Source organism: Sturnira hondurensis, unplaced genomic scaffold (assembly GCF_014824575.4).
Source record: "Sturnira hondurensis isolate 20B ecotype Veracruz unplaced genomic scaffold, ASM1482457v3 Scaffold0004136, whole genome shotgun sequence".
In the NCBI taxonomy this organism is placed as follows: Eukaryota; Metazoa; Chordata; class Mammalia; order Chiroptera; family Phyllostomidae; genus Sturnira; species Sturnira hondurensis.
In genome coordinates this window covers 31,288,194-31,309,402 of record NW_028076767.1, presented here as the reverse complement: position 1 = coordinate 31,309,402, position 21,209 = coordinate 31,288,194, and the positions used below count along the sequence as shown (strand labels likewise).

The window sequence follows — 21,209 nt, the reverse complement described above, 5'->3', positions numbered from 1 at the left end:
TGACTGGGAGCCAGTCAAGAACGGACAAGGCAGTTTGGACAGTCATAAAGCTTGGAGAGACAACCCAGTGCTAGAACAAGGCTGAATTTTAAGATCCTTCTTGTACAAGAGACCGCTTCATCAAAATTGCAAGAAGGACCTCTTTAGTGCACAGAAACTAACACAGAGAGTCAAGGAAAACGGAGGAATAAATAAATGTGCACCAAACAAAAGAATAAAATAAAACTCCAGAAATATGCCTTAATAAAATAGAGATAAGGTATTTACCTGATAGAATTTTTAAAATGCTTCTAAAGATGCTCACCTGCCCAGGTGGGCAATGATGCACAATGTGATCATGTCAACATTCAGGTAGAAAATATGATAAAGCACCCAATAGAAATCACAGAGGTGAAGAATGCAATCACTGACTGAAAAAACGCACAGAAGGCATTAACAGCAGACTAGATGACAGGGAGGAAAAGGTCAGGAAACTCAGAGATTGGCCAGTGAAAGTCTTCCAATCAGAGGTTTGGCTCAGCCGGTGTGGAGAGTTTTAAAAAAAATAATAGAACTACTATATGGCCCAGTGATTCCACCTGTGGGTGTACATCCAAACAAAAAATAAAATCAGTATCTTGAAGAGATGCCTGCACCCCCATGTTTATTGTAGCATTACTTACAAGATAGAAGTAAAGTAACATAAGTCTTCATCAGTGGATGAATGCCTATGTCTAATGGAATATTATTCATTAAAAAACAGAAAGGAATACTTTCTTTGCAACAACATAAATGGAGCTTAAAGGCATTATGCTAATGTAATAAGTCAGACAAAAGAAAGACAAATATTATACGTTTTCACATATGAGGGGTGACCCCCCCAAAAAACAGAAGAACCTTCTGGAGAGCAAGTCCCTCGCAGTACAGGTGTCTCCCAGTAGATGAATGTACTAGGAACCCATGTGGGTCAGTGTACCAGCTGGTGTTGTTGTGAGAGGCTGCGTTTGACCTCAGCAAATTTTTTTAAAAAATTCTTTTCAATGTGTTTGACCATTTCATGATGGGTGATTTACACAAACAACAAGGCAATAAAATTTTGTTTCTAGTGGGAGCAAATTGTCACAGAAGTGGCTGTTTCATGGACAGCTTACAAGGGAGCTGCTCTGAGTAAAACACAAGTTTACAAATTGTTGTAAACTTGTCTCATGTTAAATGAGGCAAATGTCAGTTGGTGACCATCCTCTTTCCTGGCATCCTTTGACCAGCCAACTGAAGAAAATGAGGTAAGATTTCACCAAGCCATCTTGGAAGACCAACACTGGGCCACTGATGATCTTGTGGAGTTGACTGGGGTGGTGTGGACTTCCTGTCAGTGGACTGTATCTGAAGGTTTGGGCATGAAATGAGTTTCAGCAAATTCACACCTCAGTTTGCTCACACCTGAACAGAGAGACAATCGCTTGGCTACACGCTGTGCTTTGAAGGAGCGTTTGGAGGCTGATCCTGATTTCTTTTCCAAAGTCATAGCAGGTGGTGAATCTTGGTGCTACGGTTGCAGCCCTAAACAAATCAGCAATCTGCAAGTAGCCAAGGGGAAATTGCCACTTCCCTGGGACCCAACAATGCACAACAAGCAAAGTCAAACTTGGAAATAACGACCATCTGTTTCTTCAATGTGAGAGGCATTGTGCCCTCGGAATTTGTTCCTCCGGGTCAAAGTGTCAAGCAAAGTTTTTATCTGGAAAGTTGGAGAAGGTTGCATCCTGATTTGTGGAAGCAACGTCCTGGGTTGTGGCAAGCAGGATTGTCCACCATGACAACACACCAGCCCACTCGGCACTGAGAGTTCAGCAGTTTTTGACCCAAACAGGTGCCCCACCCTCTCTATTCATCCCATCTTGCTCCAAATGACTTTTTTGGAGGTTACATCTTAGGGTTTGGGGCTTGGGAATTTGAGACACAGCCCACAACTGCAGACCCTTCTCATTCTGGGCCCCCAAATGGGGCATCACATGAAGATCTGAGATGTGGCGAGGGACCCAGTAGGGGACAGTGGCCTCAGGCAGGGAAAGCACTATTTCCTGAAAGCTTTTCCAAGTGTCTCTGAGAAGGAACACGAGTAACTCCTCACCCTGTAGCTGCCTTCTCTGCCTGATTCTATGTCACAATCTAGAAGTAGAAACTGTCTGAAATCTACTACTGTCTCCCAGCCATTGCACCCCAGCCTGAGCACTTCCTCTTGTATCACAGGAGGTGGGGCCTCTCTCCTCTCACAGAGCAGAGTCCGGGCTCTCCCAGCACACATTAGGACAGAGCAGGCTCCTCAGGCCTCCAGGATGCTGGTCCCTGCCTCCTGGCCCCACCTTCCTCCTTGCCTGCTGCTGACTCTGCTGCTGGGCCTCACAGGTAAGCATGTGTCGGGATAGCATGCCTGGGATTTAGGGCCTCCAGGAAAATAGGGAACATCACCTCAGGCTGTTACAGAGGGCCAAGACAAGTGCAATATCTGAGAGCAAGAAATCAGGGACCTGGATGTTTCTTCTGTGGGTGCATCGCTTTTACCCTCTTCCTAGAGGCATCAAAACAGATGATGCTAGCCCTGGCTGGTGTAGCTCAGTGGATTGAGCGTGGGCCTGTGAACCACGCAATTGCGGTTCGATTCCCAGTCAGGGCACATGCCTGGGTTGCAGGCCAGTTCCCAGCAGGGGACTCATGAGAGGCAACCATACATTGATACTTCTCTCTCCCCTTCCCTTCCCCTCTAAAGATAAATAAATAAAATCTTAAAAAAAAACAGATGATGCTTCAAACCACAACAGTGACAGCTTTGTGGGCATTAACCCCTGTGATCCTCACAACATCCCTGTGTGAGAACTACGATTATCATCCCTGATTTGCAGGTGAGGAAACTGAGGCAGAGACAGTAACTAGTCCAATGTCATCTGTGTGAGGCAGTGGTTCAGCCGGATTCAAGTCCAAGCCGAGCAGCTGCAGAGCTGATTCTTCTAACCATGTGATACGGCTTCTCAGTGGAGGCTGATTGTGGAAAAACCAGAAACCACAGAGAACTTGAACTGAACACTTGCCATTTCTCATCGTACCACTCAGAGATCCAGAGGTCAAGTTCTGCTTTTAACTCAGGAGCTTGTGTCAATGATGTGTGGCATGGTGTCTGTGTGCAAATATGTTACTGAGCATTTAATATGTGTTATGACTTCATGAAATCTCAAAACAACCTTGTATTGTCATGGTAGGTCACACTTGCACGTATTTTTATGATGCATGTATCTGTGTGTATGTGGGTGGGTGTGAACTCCCAGTCTCTTTTTTCTACACCCAGGAACAAACTTGTGTCTTTACAAACCTGGCCAAATTCAACTCATTAAAATTCAAACCCTAGTCCACCACCTACGGCCTTTATCAGCATTTCTCTAGGTGCCCAGTCCCTGTAAAACATACCCAGGCGGGTGCACTCATTGTTAAAGCGCGCGCTTGCTCCTCATTCGTTGTTGAAAAATTTTCTTTTCATGTGATGAAAGGATTCGGAAATTGGACCACGCCCTGGAAAATGAGTGTTCACTGTGTCAATCCCAACGTGTAGCTCAGGTTCAGCGGCAGGTGCAGCACAGTCCCTTTCACGAGAGATGTGAAAGTTGGAATGGGGTAAGGATTCACCGAGTCTTTTGCAAGAACTGGTTTTCCTTTCACAGTTCATTGCAAACCAATTTTATTCCAATGATATTTAACTTCTCTTCAACTACAGTAATTTCCTCATTATTAGGAGACCGCTCATGGCTACGTTAGCTCTCGGGCACAGACGGACTAGCTGACACCCTTCTCCTCAGGCTGGGTGGGTCACACCTCCAGTTGCCACTGGAGCCGAGTTGGCTCCAGTTGGCTCTGCAGCCGAGTGGCAGGAAAAGTCCCAGGGCACGCCCTTCATTGCTGACACCAAGCACAACCACTTTGTGAGGAAAAAAGTTAAACTCATTCTTTGTCATATCACTTTAACTCTCAGTGCCTCATTTTCCTCATTCCTGATCGGGTCTCACATTACAGGCATGTTGTGAGGGTTACGGGTATATGACACATGCAATGTGCTGAGCTCAGGCCTGCTCAGGGTGTGCACTCAGTCCATGAAAGTTGTTGCTGATAAACCCTTGACAAAACCCACACGATCACACATGGATGGATAAATAAATGCTTTGTTTCCCTCCAGGAGGCGCAGGTGAGGAGCTACAGGTGATTCAGCCTGAGAAGTCAGTGGCAGTGGCAGCAGGAGAGACGGCCACTCTGAGCTGCACCGTGACCTCCATTTTCCCCGTGGGGCCCATCATGTGGTTCAGGGGGACAGGGCCAGGCCGGGAGTTAATCCACAGTCTCAAAGGAGGCCACTCTCCCCGAGTAACAGATGTTACAGACATCACAAAGAAAAACAACACGGACTTTTCCATCCGCATCAGTAACATCACCCCAGCAGACACCGGTACCTACTACTGTGTGAAGTTCCGCAGAGGGAACCCTGACACGGAGCTCAAGTCTGGAGCAGGCACTCGGCTCACTGTGAGTGGTGAGTACAGTGTGGGACCCTCTGTCCCTGCTGTGTGACAAGTCCATGAGAATAACCTCCGTTTTTTTAGCATCATCTACAAATCAGGTGCAGTGGGAGGTGCTTATAGTCAGGGTCTGATTCCTGCTCTGATGTCACCCCTCCTGCAGGTCAGGGAAGCTGAGGCCTGAGCAGGTCCTGCTATTTTCTCAGGGCCCACGGCTGGTAAATGGTGGGAAATGTCTGGAGCCCTCTGCTCGACCCCCCTCTCTGCCCTTGTCTTTTCCAATCCCGTCCATCCCTTAGGTTCCAGGGATGAGGGAACTGAAGGTCTGAGGGACTTGTCCATCACGAGGTCAGATCTCACCCCTGCCTCCAGAGAGCCCCCCCTCAGTGTGGCCGACCCCCCTCACTGACACTCACTGACACCCCCTGGGAGCCGGGCTCCGCTCAGGGTGCTGTGGGAGCTGCAGGGGACTGAGCAGGCAGAGCTCTTCCCCACGGAGCTCCATTCCCCTCCCTGCAGTTGGGAGAGATCCATGCAGGGCAGGGAGGGGGGCGTGTTCCTTTATTTCCTCCTCAGAAGCATCCCATGAGACAATATTCCTAAGGGGCACAGACTCCTGTTCACTCTGCCAGCCCTGCTGGGAGGAGGTGCCAGAGGTTGGGTGCTCACTGTGGGTCTGTCTGATAAACCCCCTTTATTTCAGGGACCTGGTCACACTGTCACTTAGGCTCTGAGCAGAGTTTTCTCTACTGTCCCTCACTTTGAGAGGAGGCTTCCCATGTGGGTGACTTAGGTGTCATTCCATTAAGGCAGCAAAAGTGCTGATTTTGGGTTTTCTGCTGGAGGCCCAGGACCCCGAATATTGGAATGTCCACACACAAAGGACTGTTAGCCCAGCCTGCCTGACCCCCCCATGCAAAGAAGGGGGCCTGAGGCCAAGGGGTGACGGTCCCATGGCAGGTGCATGGTGGGATCATCCTAGAGTCCAATCTGAGTCCAAGCAGGTCCCTTCCTGCCCTGTCACAGGACCTGTCACAGGACCCTCTTTCTATGGACAACATGGCGCATAGTAGGTGCTGAATGAAAGCTAATTACGCAAACCATTGAACAAGGAGCCAGAACATCCCTTCTATCATTTTATCCAAGGTCCACATGCCCTTCACATTCAGACCTTGAGGCCCAAGATGGCTGAAATCCTCTCCCAGCCTTTGACCTCATCCCCCCCAATCAAGAATCCACATCGCCACTTACAGCTGCCCCTTCTTCAACTGCTGCCTCACCCTCCAGTGTATAGAGACAGCATCGTTCACTGACAGTCTGTTGATGGATATAAGTTGGTCTTAACTTCTGGCTATTAGAACAGTGTTGCAGGGAGAACCATGTCTGTGTGTCAGTTGCTCAAGAGGGAGATGCCCACTGGAAGTGGCATTGCTGGGTCAGAGGGTATGTTATTTAATTGTCGAATTTCCCATCTAGAGGTGGTAGCAATGAAGTCTCCCCGCGAGACCTAGACATAGGCAAGGAAGGTGGCTTTATCCCGAATTTTCAGGTATTACAAAACTGTGTGTCCCTCGCCTAGGCAACCGCAGGTAGTAAGTGGCTCCATCTCAGGTCTGCTGCCCCCTAGTGGAGTGATTGTTCCTCTTCCCCCACCTGCCTGCCCAGAGGATGCCCTGGGTGAGAAAGCAGGGAGGTGGCAGGGGGCGGGAACCACGTCTTCATGGGGCACTTACTTTATAAGCAGTGCAGGGAGGGGGGGGGGCTCTCTTGCCCGTTTGCTAAATGAGGACACTGATGCTCAGAGAGGGACCTGAACTTGGAGGAAGGGGAAACTAAGATTTGAACCCCAAGCAGCAGAAATCACAGCCCCCACTCTGTACAAATCACAGCCCCCTCCCCTCCCCACACGGTGCTTATCAACGCGTGGAGACAGATCCAATTCTCTCTTCACAATCACATGTTGTTGTTTCAGCAAAGAAAACTTTTTAAAAGGATCCGGTGGGGGAGGCAAGTCTAGCTTTAGAGCTAGAGGTAAGACTGAGATGAGACAGATACTCAACTGTCCCACCAGGTCCTGGAACTACTTTAAATGACACAGCTCAGCATATAGAAGCATTCAGGGGTGTTTTCCCCAATTGCGGTGTCTGTCCCTCACTGAGTACCTGCAGGAGCAGCCTGGGGACAGTGACCTGGATAGAGCAGAGAAAGGTCACTGCACCCCTAACAACACTGTGCACCCCTTTTCCTGTCCCCACAGATGGAGGATGAGCAGAGTAGGCATTTCCTAGAGTACTGGGCCCCAGATGAGCAAGAGTTCATATGCTAGTCCCAGGTGTCAGGAGCCTATTCTTCCATTTATTACTACAGGGTCACCAGGCCTGGGCACTTGAAGGCCACTCCTCCCTGGAGTGTGTGGCAGTAAGTGACAGGCTCCTGAAGGTGGGTACTTGCTCTACTGAGGGTCATAAATACTTGGGGGACACAGGAAACAGCTCTGGGACACAGCGATGGGGGAGGTGACAGTCCCTTTGTTTCTCTCAGCCCCAGTTTTCTCATCTGTAAAATGGTGATAACCCTGGGTGCTTTTGAGGAGAGTGGAAAGGGTTGAGGTGCTCTGTCTGAGTCACCCAGCACAGAGAAGCATCCCCAAGTCAGGTGTCATGTCAGTGTCGTGACCCAGGGAACATTGTGGGGCCTCAGGTCCTCGCTTGCAGAAAGTCTGCACAATATGTTAATAATGTAATATTTAAAATTAATGCAATATTAATCAAATAATTAATGCAATATTGACCACATGGGGTTGATTTGGGTGTTACGAGGTGACCCTGGGGAGAGGACAGCCCTGGCTGAGGCACTGCGCTGTCATCCCACCGCCGGGTGCTCTTGGGAAGGCTCGGTTTCGCTCAGTTCCCAGTTTCCCCACTTGATAAAGAGTGATAGTCACAGCTTCTGTTCAGGGGTCTGTGAGGGTGGAGGTCAGCTGTAAACAGTCAGTGCAAATGCTGAGACTGACCAGGAATGTTGTTCCTGAGCCAAGACGGGTGGGAGGTCCCCTGGGGAGGAAGGAAGGTGCCCTTTGACCTCAGGCCTGGAGCTGCTTGTATGCCCTGCCCCTCACTCAGGGTTCACCTCAGGGGACCCAAGTGTCCTGCTCTGTATGATGAGGATGATGATACACTCTCCCAGCATTGTTAGAGGAGAAAAAACAATGTATAGAAAGGTGTTTAACAGTGTCACATGCTTGTCATTGGTGGTGATGGTCACAATCGTGTTCATTGTCCATTGTGCACCTTTTACAGCCCAGCCCTCTCCCCCCGTGGTGTCAGCCCCCTCGGAGAGGGCCACACCTGGGCAGACAGTGAACTTCACCTGCGAGTCCCATGGCTTCTCCCCCAGGAGCATCGTCCTGAGGTGGTTCAAAGGTGGGAATGAGCTCCCAGCCTCCCAGACCTCCGTGGACCCAGAGGGAGACAGCCCTCCCTACAGCATCTTCAGCACAGCCTCCGTGCGGCTGGCCCGGGGGGATGTCCGCTCACAGGTCATCTGTGAGGTGGCCCACAAGACTCCAAAGGGAGACACTATACTTCATGGGACTGCCAGCCTGTCTGAGATCATCCGAGGTAGATGCCCCTCGAGTGCAGCCCAAGCCCACACCTACGTGTATCTCCAAGCCTGCTCTTCACACTGACCTTTGCTCCAAGCCTGCAATTGCCTGCATCTAATTCCTGACAGTCTTTCCTGTCACTAGTTACCTGGATGTGCCTGTCACTCGGCACTGTTTAATGGCAATTACTAGGTGAACACCTACGACTGTACTTCCTGGTTTCATCTACTTTACCCACAGCAACTTCAACAACTGAGCACCTACTGTAAGCCCAGCTCTATGTGCTCGGTGATTTCATTTATTTTGGTACTGTTATTATGTTCCTACTGTATGCCAGGGGCTGTGCTGGTTGATTTCACTCATATTATCCTAATAGCAGCTACCAGTTTTTAAACACCTACTGTGTGCAGGCACTGTGCTTAGTGATTTTATTCATATTCACAGTGCACCCTGAGTGTCAGAGCACCTGCTATTTACCTAGCACTGTCCTGGGTGTCCCTTTGCTGTGGTGGGGGGAGCTACGTTATGGGGATCCTCTATGATCTGCGTGTCCATGAGGTCAGAGCCTCTGCCCTGTGCTGTTTCAGTGCCGCCCACCTTGGAGGTTTCCCCACACACCGTGTCAGAGAACCAGGGCACCATCACCATTTGCCAGGTGAAGAACTTCTACCCCCAACGCATACAGCTGACCTGGTTGGAGAACGGAAACATGTCCCGAACAGAAACGCCGTTAACTGGAGTAGAGAACAAGGATGGGACCTTCACCTGGAGGAGCTGGATCCTGGTGAACTCATCTGCCCACGGGGAGGCTGTGGTGCTCACCTGTCTGGTGCAGCATGACGGGCAGCCGGCCATCAGCAGGAACCTCACCTTGGAGGCCTCTGCTCACCAGAAGGACAAAGGTAAAGTCCAGAGAGAGGCCTACACCACACCTTACCTGGCTCTATGTAAAGTTTATCTTTTTAAAAAAATGTTAAGAGTGGTACTATGTGCTTATAATAGAATAATACAGGAGTCTATCAATAGAAAGTAGAATTTTGAAGTGAGGCACCCTCCCACAAACCCCCCACTAAAGAGTCACCAGTGGTAAGAGTTTGGGACATGTCTTAAAGATCTTTTGACATCAGTGCACACTGAAAAAAGAAAGAAAGAAAGAAAGAAAGAAAGAAAGAAAGAAAGAAAGAAAGAAAGAAAGAAAGAAAGAAAGAAAGAAGGATATCATGTGCTCACAGTGTCCTGTCTCTCTGTTCTCCTAATGGTCACTGCGTCCACTGTCCACATCCGCCCCTCCCTCCTCCTTGCTCTTTCCAACCTCCTCCTGGTCTCCATTCCATCCCAGACTTTTCCATCTGCATCAGTAGGGTCACCCAGCAAATGCCTGAACCTGCTGCTCCGTGAAATTCCACAGGGGGATCCCGGAGGACGTGGAGTTGGAGTCAGGACAAGTCACAGTGACTATGGGTGGTCACAGCACAGGCCACCTTTGTCCTCAGTGTTGTGACAGTGAGCCAGCAATCATCACAAATATTTGCCTGTCGGGATGTTAATACTAATCTCTTAGTATCTTTCTGGTGATGCAGGGTCTATAGTGACATCCCCAGTGTTGGGTCTGATATCAGAAATGTGTCATTTCTCTTTTTTTATTTGCCAGTCTTGATGAAAGCTTTTCAATTTTATGGCTCTTTTCAAAGAATCTGCCTTTCATTTCAGTGATTTTCTCATTGATTTTTCTCCTCTTAACTTCCTTTTGCCCTTTAAGTTGACTTTGTTTTACCTCTTCTTGTTTCTTGTGATGGGAACGTAGATCGCTGATTTGGGCGTTTTTCTCTTCCCTAAGCCACACCCGAGTCACCTTCTGTGCCTGGAGATCTAGGGGAGTGCAACCTCTGAGGCCTGTCACTGTGTCCCTCCTCCAGTCCTCAGGTCCGAGCCCTCTGCCTCCCTCTTCCATCGCTCAGAGTCCTGGTCTGTGTGTACCTTGTACTGGCATCGTCTCTAGGGGTCAGAGCTGCACTGAAAGGGGAGAGCAGGAGAGCTGTGTCCACATCATCTGGTCTGGAGCCCCCTCAGGTGCTTTGAGTCTCACCTCCTGCTGCTACTCAGACCAGCCTGTCACCTCCTGGTACTCTCAGTGCATGTGACCCAGCACATCTTCTGAGTCCTGAGACTGGGGATGGTGTTTGGGTTGTCTGGGTTAGCGAGTGGGGCAACGTGGGAGGGCCTGTGTGGCTCTGTACTATGGGGCCACTCCCTGCATGGAATCTGAGGTCTCTGGTCACTGTAGTCCTGGTGCAGTGGGCTTGGTGTGAGGATGCACAAAGTCTGGGTCATGTTTATATAATGCTGTGGTGTTTGATAATGTATCTGGGTGATGGGCCTCTTTCTGTCAGTGTAGATTAATCCATGCATGTTGATGGAGTTAATTGGTTAGTTTGGATAGTGGGAGAAAGATTCTGAGTCCTCAAATGTTTTGATTCTCTTTTGACTTTCAGGACCCTAAATTTCCCTCCACCCCCTTTTTCCTTTCTCTCTTTACCATTGAATGATGAAACGGCACTTCTTCCTTCTTTTTTGCCTTCCCATACCTCAAAATTATGTAATCCACTTTCAATTAAACTAATTGTTATAGGTATCTATTTATTGCCACTTTCTTTTTCATCTTTTTGAATTTTTCATCTTTTTGACTTTTTCATCTTATATGAGTTTGGTGGTGATGAACTCCTTCAGCCTTTTCTTGTCTGGGAAGCTCTTTATCTGTGTTTTGATTCTAAATGATAGCTTTGCTGGGTAGAGTAATCATGTTGTAGGTCCTTGCTTGTCATCACTTTGGGTTTGTTTGTTTTGTTTTGCTTCTTTCATCGCATTCAGTATTTTGTGTCAGTTCCTTCTGACCTGCAATGTTTCTGTTTAGAAATCAGCTGACAGTATTATGAGAGCTCTACTGTAAGTAACTAACTACTTTCCTTTTACTGTTTTATGAGTCTCTCTTTGTCCTTAACTTTTGGCATTTTAATTATGATGTGTCTTGGTGTGGCCTCTTTGGGTTCATCTTGTTTGGGCCTCTCTGTGCTTCCAGGACTTGTATGTCTATTTTCTTCACCACATTAAGGAAGTTTTCTGTCACTGTTTTTTCAAATAGGTTTTTAATTCCTTGCTCTTCTCCTTTTGGCAGCCCCATGATGCAAATGTTTGCTTGAAGTTGGGCCAGAGAATCCTTAAAATATCCTTACTGTTCTTTTTTTTTTTTCTCTTCTGATTGGGTGTTTTCTCCTTCTTTATCTTCCAGATCACTGATTCAATCCTCTGCTTTATCTGCTCCACTTTGATTGTCTATAATGTACTGTTCATTTCAGTTATTCTGTTCTTCATTCCTGACTGGTTCTTTTTATGTTTTCTCTCTCTGCTTTTATGTTCCCTATCTCTTTGTTGGAGTTTTCACTAAGTGTATCTACTCTCCCCCCTAATTTTATGCAGCATTTCTATAACCAGTGTTTTGAACTCTGCTTCTGGTAGATTGTTTATTTCCATGTTTCATTGTTTTTTCCTTGGAATTGTCCTGATCTTTCCTTTGGCACATGTTTCTTTGTCTCCTCATTTTGGCTGCCTCTCGTGTTTGTTTCTATGTATCAGGTAAAGCTGCTGTACCTCTGAGTCTTGGTCCAGTAGCCTTATGTAATAGATGTCTTACAGTGCTTAGTGCTGCAGTCTTCCCAGTCACTCAAGCTCAGCACTCTAGGTGCTCCCCTGGTGTGGGAGGTGTACATCCCACTTTTTAAGTGGAGCCTCAACTGCTCATTGTTGGTATGTCAATGGCAGGAATTTATCCCCAGGTTGATTAGCTGCGAACACTGGCCGAGACTACAGCAAAGGAACTGTGGTGTAGGGGACAACCTCATAGTGTAGGACTCACTTCAGCAGGAATCTGGTGCCTCACAAGACCCCCTTGAGTGTATCAATTGTGAAAATGATTGGGTGGTGCTTCCCTATTGCCTGAAGGTGTCCGCTGGCTTCCCTAGCTCTGGGGTTTTTCTACAATTGCCTGTGACTTGCCTGGGGCCATCTGGCATGAATTACAAAGCAATCTGCAGATGGCTGCTTTTTGTGTTGTGGTTGGCGGTGCCTGAGAAAGGCTAGGCTGCAGATTGAAGCTGGCTGCCACTATGCTGGTCCTGGGACCACTTAGCAAGAGTTACAGGGCACACCAAGAGCAAATGCAGCTTGCTGGGGGCTTGTTAACCTTTGAGAAATTTCAGAACTATCAGGAGCATAAGCCAACAGAGGCCATTTGTGAGGAAAACAATTGGAAATGTCCTGAGTTGGCCCACAAGTTATATGGGGTGAAGTCTCAGGGAATCAGAAGTGTAGAGCTTCTGATTCCCAGAAGTGTGACCCAGAATGATGAGGACTCAGCTGTGGGACCCACCTGTGCACACACAGTTGGGCTCGGCAAAGGAACAATGGCTCCTGTCAGCACTTCTGTCTGGGAGATGTGCCTTTCCAGCCCTCTCCATGTCACCAGACAATTCAGTTTGTTAGTTCATTCAGTTCATTAGATTTGACATACAAATGAAATCATATGGTATTTGTCTTTCTGTTACTATCTCTGCAATAAATTCAATACAAACAATAAAATAATATTTACATATTTTTTTAAAAAGAGGAATATCTGGGACTCCAACAGCCCTCTTTCTGATCAGCCATAACCCTGCTGGTTTTCACAGCAAGAAGGACTGGAGACTTCTCATCTGGCACTGGAGTTCCTGGTTGGCCAGCCTGGTGTGGTTCTTGGACCCTTGTTCCTCAGGATTGACTCCACAGCAAGAAAATCCCTCCAGATATTTTTAACCACCATCGTGGGGGTGTGACCAGCCAGTTCCATGTCTCCATCCCTACTAAAGTTTAGGTGTGACTTGTCCTGTGCATAGAACTTCTGTTCAGCTAGAATTCAGCAAGGTCTAAATGATGGTTGTTCTATAGTTTAGTTGTAACCTTGGGAGATTGCATATTCAACATCTACATATTCCACCATCTTGACCAACGCGCAAGTTATGACATTTAATTGTATCTGATCCTTTAATTATGTCTGTCTTATTTAAATGTACCTGACTCCCTGGATTAGATGCCTGTTAGTGCTGCGACCACATGTTTAGTGGCTTAACACAAGGCAAATTTATTATCTTGCAGTTGGAGAGGTCAGGAGTCTGTAGTGGTTTGGAAGAGCTGAGTTCCTTCTGGAGGCAATAGGGCAGAGTCTCCCTCAGTATGACACCTTTTGATATGTATTTAAGTAGAACCAGGCAGTATTTTTTATTTGGTGACTAGCCTATCTCACTTAGCACAATGTCCTCAAGATTCATTCATGTTGCATCCTGTGACCAGGTTCCAAATTAGAAAAGAAAGAAAAGAGTAGGATGTCTTTGATCCCATTCAGATTCCCATTCATTCTCTTCTCATCTATCCATCCATCCATCCGTCTATCCATCTATCCATCCATCCATCTATCCATCTGTCCATCTGTCCAAGCACTCATTCACTCATGCATTCACACTCTCGTTCAATCGTGCTTTACTTAGGCATGAAGCTGTTCACCAATGCCTGCCTCCTCCTCTTTACCAGGCCCTGGCAGATGACTCCATATTTAAAGAGCTCTCAGTCTCCCGCAGTGCACTTTTCTACAGTAATTGTTGGATTTCTCTGGGCTCTGTCAGTCCCCTCTGCACAGTCAGTGTCCCAGTCTTCACCCACCTTAAATGTGATGGCTATTACCTGCCTGGTGCAGAGATTCTATCCACAGAGCGAGTATCCCACCTGGCTGGAGAACTGTCATATGTTCAAGGGAGCTGAGTAACCTGTGTCTATGGAGAAAAATAATGGAACCTACTCCCTGGAATGGAGTAGGTGGGTGAATGTGTTATTCCAAGGGTCTGAGTCAGCACTCACATGTATGGTGCAGCATGAAACACATCCTTGCACTCAACCAAACTCATACTGTCCACAGCAGCCCACATCATGTAGAGCCTATTGGGAGTGCATAGAAGCTCACTCACCTCCACTCCTGTGAGCAGCTGGGTCACCTCTGTCTCCTGAGTGCTGTGAGGCATTTAAACTCACAAAGCTCCTTTTCATGTCTCCTTCTGCCTATTGGTGTTTAGGTCCACAGACATCTGCCATTATTTTCGTGGTGTTCCTCCTGGGCCTCAAGGTGCTGCTGGTGATGAGTTTCACAGGCACCTACGTCCACAGGTGGTGGTCCTGTAACAGGTGAGTTGGAGGCAGGCGTCAGTCCTTAAATGGAAAGGTCAGGGCAAACCTCATGGGCTGGCAGGAGACGTCCAGGGTGTGGCTGCGTAGTCACGTGGCCATCACAAGATTGATGCAGCAATAAGACAAGGTTGTGAAAGCTTTCATTTTCCCTAGATACCTTTGGAATTTCAGAGGCTTCCAACTCTTCCACATTGTGTTGTGTCCTAGAGTTTGAAGGTTTTCAATTTAAGTGCCCTGGCACCTGGGAGATGGTGGTCCAATGTGTAGAGGTGGAATGAAAACCGAAGCTTTGTGACCCAGACTAAAAAGAGTCCTCCATAAACTGTTGTATAGTTCATTTTCGTTTAATACATCTTTGGCATGAATAGAAAAGCACAACCAAAATTAATGAATACAACCTGAGAGCCTTAGAGGTGTTGACTAGTGGTGAAGGTGAATGTAGGCATGAAAGGGGGAGCAGAACTCAGAGAAAAGGTTTGGGTGAGGTGAGTAGGGGCTTGATTTCTGATCTGTGCCACCAACCCAGGCCAGAGTGCTTTCCACTTGGCATGTGCTCAATAAATATTTTTACAATTAATATGGGAGTGAATGAATGAATGAAAGAGTTTCACTCCATCTTTCCATGCTCTGTGATACCTTGTCTCCTGTCTTCTACAAGGGACTCAACTGGAGAGAAGAAGCTGCAAGGACCTTCAGGTGACCCAGGACCCTGGCCCTGTACTCTGTCAGCCCCACCTGAGCCACAAACATGCTCCTCCACACACTCTCCTGAGGGTCCTTCTCTCTGATAATGAACATGAGTCAAGGATGGACTTTGGTCAGGGGGACTCTGAGATGTTTGTACCTGGATGCACTGAGCTTCAAACTGGCCCTGCCTTTTCCAAAAGAGAACCATTCAGAGCAAAGCAACAGGTTTCCATTCTTTCTGATTGTAAACAATCATTAATATTCAGAGGAGATTTTAATCTCCGCTGAACATTAAACCTCTTTATCCAGAGATCCTGCAAGTATGATTCTATTTTAACACATAGATATTTGAAATCACTATGCTGATATTCTTATTTTGGTAGTCTCCACTACGTAATGGATAATGTCAAAAATCCCATGGATCCACCATCCTATCTTTGCCAAATGGTTACATTTAGCCTTATGATTTGTGTTTATTTTGCAAAATATGTTCTCAGCTTGCTGCTATTATACTCAAGTATGATTTTATGCTTTTACAATTTATGTGTCAATATTTAAGCAATATTTAACATTATTTCACTTGTTTTAAACTTTATTTAAGAGCTATTCTACTGTATACAACATTCCATAGCTTTATTTTTGATAAAGCTCAACACAGTTTTGTGTGTTTTCCTAATGTTGATCATTGTAGCTCCATTGTATCAATTTTCCCTGCTCTATAGTTTTCTGTTGTAAGATGAACATCTATGTAGGTTTACATTTATAACTTTAAATTCACAATTTTACAAGATTTTTCCCATTAATGGTTTTATGCATCTCTAACTTAGAGCTATGTCTAACACTTTCTCTTTCATGAAATCTTTAGAAGTAATAGTTACTATTTTCAGTGTTTTTTGACTACTCTTTAGGAAGGTAATTGATTTCAATCATCACTCTATATCCACCAAGCTCATGGAAGTCTTACTAGTGCTAAAAGTATGTACACTTCCTATTTGCAACACTTCAGACAGTAATTATCTAGAATTGTTCTCTACCTTGATCAAAGTTCCATGTGCACGTGTTTAAAGAGTCAAGTAGTTCTACAAGTCCTACATGTGCAAACTCGAGTCTCCCGAGCCACCCACTGTCTCCTACTTCCAAGAAGCAAACGTTCTCAACTCTGTGAACTGGTTATTTTAGAGTTCATGGTCTCATCTCCCATGATGCACTTCTATTGCGCTTCTTGGTCTCTGACCTTCCGGGTTTATGTGTGGACGTCCCACTAAAGAAGATTGGACATATGTGTTTCTCCTGACCTCATGTTGCACACGCACACTTTCTACTCCCATCACCCTAATGCCATTACGGTATAATTTAATAATCTAAAGACATTGATAACTGAGTAGTCCATGTCTGTATTACAATGACTATGAGATTGGTACTTATAGCTAAATCTTGTAACATCTTCAGTTGTGCTATGTCAATCCTTCAGGTATAGGTTTGTGTCACCACTGCCATGGCCAGGATGCAGAGCAATTCCATGACCACATAGGACCACTGTGCTCGCCTTCACAGTGACCCTGTCCCCACTGCACCAAACCCCTCAAATGCCCATCTTTTCTCCATTCCATAGTTTTGCGAATGCGCTATAAGTAGAATCATACAGGATGTGAGATTTTCAGATTTACCTTATTTACCCCAAAAATGCCTTTGAGAAACTTATAAGTTGCTGCATGTCCTGGTATGGAGGCATTACAAGGTATTATAGTTTGATTAACTGTTCACTTATTATTGTACTTTTTTTTTGCTGATACTACAGAGAAAGCTGCTATAAACCTAGCACACAGGTTTTGGTTGTAACAGAAATTTCATCACTGAGCTAAATGCCTGGGAATCAAACACTGGGTCTCATAATCCCCTCCCTCCTTTGAAAGAAATCAGGATATTATTTCTTTTGTTGGCTGGAGGCACATACGAGTTCTGAGGTCCAGAATGCACTGTGCATTAGGCTACGTTTTACCAGTTCCACCCCTAAAGGTTAGGTACATGGAGTCATTCAGGACCAGACCTGCTTCCATCCCAATGTTAACCAGACTCTGGTGAATCCTCTTCCTCCCTATATTGGTGTAGCTTCTAGTGAGGCTGGTGTGGATGAGGCCAAGAGCCACACACCTTAAGGCTCAGGCTTGAGAGTTTGGGACACAGTCCACAACTGCAGACCCTTCTCATCCCGGGCCCGAAATGTGGCATCACTGTGAAGACCCCAGACGAGATGACAGGCCTGGTGGAAAGCAGAAGCCCCAGGCAGGGGAAGTACTACTTCCTGTAGCCCTGTCCAAGTCTCTTTGACAACTAAGATGAGTAGCTCCTCACCCTGTATTTGCCTTCTCTTCCTCATTCTATCCCACAATCTGGAAGTAGAAACTGTCTCAGATCTAGAAGCGGGCTACTGTCTCACAGCCATTGCACCCTGTCCTGGGCACTTCCTCTTATATCCTGTGATGTGGGGCCTCTCTCCGCCCACAGAGCAGAGTCCGGGCTCTCCCAGCACACGTTAAGACAGAGCAGGTTCCTCAGGCCTCCAGGATGCTGGTCCCTGCCTCCTGGCCCTGCCCTCCTTGCCTGCTGCTGACTCTGCTGCTGGGCCTCACAGGTGAGCATGCCTTGGGGTAGAATCCCCTCTTTTTTGCCCCTGGACCTCTTCCTGACCTTCAAAAATTTTAGGGCCTCCAGGAAAGCAGGGTGCATCACCCGTGCTTTCATATCTGAGATCCTGAAATCTGGGATCAGGGCTTTGCCTCTGTGGGTCCATTGTCTGCACCTGTTTACTGGAGGCATCAAAGCAGATGATGCTTCAAACCACAACGGTGACAGCTTCATGGGTATGAAAGTCTCTAATCCTCACAATATGGCTATGTGAGAACTATGACTTTTATCCCTGATTTGCAGATGAGGAAACAGAGGCAGAGAGAGTTACTTTGCAACATCACCTATGTGAGGCAGTGGTTCAGCCAGGTTCACGTCCAGACCCCGCAGCTGCAGAGCTTATCTTTAACCAGGTGATGCTGCTCAGCTCTCCGTGGAGGCTGATTGCAGAGAAATCAGAAATCACAAAGAGTAAAGAGGAAGAACAGCCATCTCCCCTCAGGCCACACAGACACCCAGAGTTCAAGTTCTGCTGTTTACGCAGGAACTTTTGTGGATGATGTGTGCAAGGGTGCCTGTGTGTCAAGTGTGTTTCTCAGCATTTAATATGTATAATCGTTTCGTTTAATCTTCAAAACAACCTGTGACTGGAATGCGAGGCCAGACTTCCATATATATTTGTGACACATGTACCCGTGTGTGTTTGTGTGTACAATTGGTGTGAGTGTGTGCACACAGACACACGAGATTTTTGAAAAGTCTTTTCTTACTGTTTAATTCAAACCCTTCTCAGTCTATAGGAAATGCACGTGAACAGATGTTCGGTTCTCCCCGTGGCCTCCCTCCTTTCCACTTCCGTAAACTTACCCTTTACCTTCCCCGAACCCTTACGACAAGCAAGCCTCTCTCTTGGTAAAATGAGTAGAAGTGTGCGTGATTATATTGGATTCCCTGTTTTATAAGGGATGGGAGTGAGTGGAAAGAAGTGGATAACAGATACAGAGATGCCTCCCTGTCTGGTCTGTATCTACAACTCTATCTATGCCAATATCAGTATGTCTATATCTACATCTATGTCAATATCATATCTATATCCTCCAATGTCAGTTGAAGCATCATAGCTCCAGGAAGTATGATGATAACACCTTTTCAATGGCTTGAACACTCAGCACGTGCAGACACGTTGGAAGTCCCTGCATCTGCTCTCTGTTGTGATCCTTATATCCAAGGCAGGTTCTCTTGTCACCTGTCCCTATAGAAGAGAATAGAGAAGCACAGAGAGGCTTAAGGTCGCTCAATGGTAGGTGATTTATCTACTATTTGAACTCATCCAAGAACTCACAGGTTCCAAGAACTCACAGGTTCCCCTGTTTTGCCACATCCATCCCATGAGATTTGTTCCACTTGGACCAGTGGGTGTGGGGAGGGGTGGGTGTTGGGGTGGGGAGGTTTGTGGTTCTCTGCTCCTGGGTCATTCCTCTTCCTGCACACACACCAGCTGCTTTTGTTTTTCGCCACATTATCTAGTTGGGGAACTCAGTTGCTGACATAAGTTCTATTGATTTGCTGACTTAAATAGGCCTCAAGATTTCCGGGAAGTCTGACTGGGCAATTCCCACACATCATTCAAATATTTATTGGATACGTACAATGTAGCAGGAACATTATGGGAACTCAGGGTGTGCTGGCGAATAAAAGAGACAAGGTAGCTGCCCTCATGGAGCTTGTATCCCAGTGGGGAAATGACAGTAAACAAACAAACAATAAAAAAAAAACAGAATAAAAATAGAAAATACAGAATATTAGAAAATAAGCTTTAGGGAGAAATTGAGGTATCGTTAAGTAGAAGAATTGGGGGAATCTCTAAAGTGCAATGAATTTGAAACCACGTAGTCTGGCTGAGCGTCCTTAAGAAAAAGATGTTTGAACCAGATTAACAGAAGGTTGAGAGTGAGCCATGGTGTCATCTGGGGGAAGAGCTTTCCTGTCAGGGAACAGCACGTGCCAAGGCCATGAGAATAGAGCAAGGTGTTAAAGAAAGACGTGATCTAACCGATAGAAGATTTAAATGATCATATCCTTTGGCTGAGAACAGACTCCAACAGGACATAGAGAGAAGTAACAAAGCAATCATGCAAATAAGGGACTGGTACCAGCACAGCAGAGACAAGGGGGAAGATGGGGAGCTGGAGGCATGAGGAAGTGGAGCCACGGGGTTTCTGATGCACAGGATTCCTGATGCACAGGATTCCTGATGCACAGGATGTACTGGTACCAGCACAGCAGAGACAAGGGGGAAGATGGGGAGCTGGAGGCATGAGGAAGTGGAGCCACGGGGTTTCTGATGCACAGGATTCCTGATGCACAGGATTCAGGGTGGGAGGGCAAGACTCCACGCGTTGGTGACCTGAGCATCTGGAAGAATAGAGATGTCTCAAGTGAGAAACCGAGAGCTGTGGGGGAAATTCAGGAGTTCACTCTGGACACGTTAACTGTGAGGTGTTTGTTTCCAGAGAAGGAACACGTAGTGTGGGCGGTTGGACATACAGTGCGGCGTTCAGGGAAAGGCCTGGGTCACGTGTGTGGGTGTGAGGGTTACAGAAGCACAGATGCAGAGCATGTCATTCCCCCTCCTCTCCACGCTCTGATGTCTCTCCTCTCTCCCTCCTCCTTTCCCTCCTCTTCTCCCTCCAAGATTCATTCCTGTTTCCCCCATTTTGGTCTCCGCCGTTCCACTTCCCTGTCCCCATCCTTCTTCTCCTGCCTTCAAATTCAGTCCCTCTCCTGTCCTTGGCAAGAAAGGGCCTGCCCTGTGACAGCACGTGGCCCTCCTTGGGGGCTGTGGTCACACCCAGTGCTGAGGGGGAGGGGCTCACCAGCTCACACTCTGCAAAGTTGGCCCACAGATCCTCTCCCTGAGGAGAAGCTGAGAAACAGAGCAGAGCACAGGGTTTGTCGGCGGTGCCACAGCGGCCTCCTCCTCTGAGGGACTTGGTTTGTTTTCTTTGTTGCCTATGGTTTTGGTGTCACGTGCAAGAAACCACTGTCAAATCCAAAGTAACAAAGAAATTCACCTATGGCTTTTTTTCTAAGGATATTAAAGTTTTAGCTCTGCTATTTAGGGTTTGTATTCATGTTGTTTATTGTTCTTAAAAAATAAGGTAAAATCGAACTTCATTCTTTTGCACATGGAAAGCCAGTTCCGCACCACCATTCGTTGAAACACTGTCTTTTCCTTATTAAACGACCTTGGCCTCCTCGTGGGCGATTATTTGACCATCTATGTGAGGGCTTGTTTCTAGGCTCTCTATTCTATTCCATGGGTCTCTCCATCTACTCTACTGACAAGACAACACCGATTACTTTACTTTTGTAGTAAGTTTTTAAATCAGGAGGTAGGACATTCTTTTTTCAAGATGGCTTCATTATTTGAGACCCCTTGAAATGGTCTATGAACTTCTACATAGGCATTTTATTTCTTCAAAGAACACTAT

At 46.7% G+C, this 21,209-nt stretch overlaps 1 protein-coding gene across 6 annotated transcripts in view; it reads left to right on the top strand.

Moving 5' to 3' along the window:
• Nucleotides 1–2,243: 2,243 nt before the first annotated feature.
• The window catches only part of LOC118985602 (signal-regulatory protein beta-1-like), a 45,301-nt gene continuing 26,335 nt past the window's right edge, over nucleotides 2,244–21,209 (top strand). For 2 of the 6 annotated variants that reach the window (XM_037044286.1, XM_037044285.1), the window contains exon 1: nucleotides 2,245–2,385. In XM_037044286.1, the coding sequence (XP_036900181.1) occupies nucleotides 2,316–2,385 (70 nt within the window). In that variant the 5' untranslated portion in view covers nucleotides 2,245–2,315. Of the gene's footprint in view, nucleotides 2,386–4,198; nucleotides 4,550–7,834; nucleotides 8,156–8,726; nucleotides 9,042–14,291; nucleotides 14,401–15,061; nucleotides 16,532–17,649; nucleotides 17,723–21,209 lie in introns of those variants that run through there. The other 4 variants (XM_037044284.1, XM_037044283.1, XM_037044287.1 and 1 more) reach the window with 4 other exon arrangements.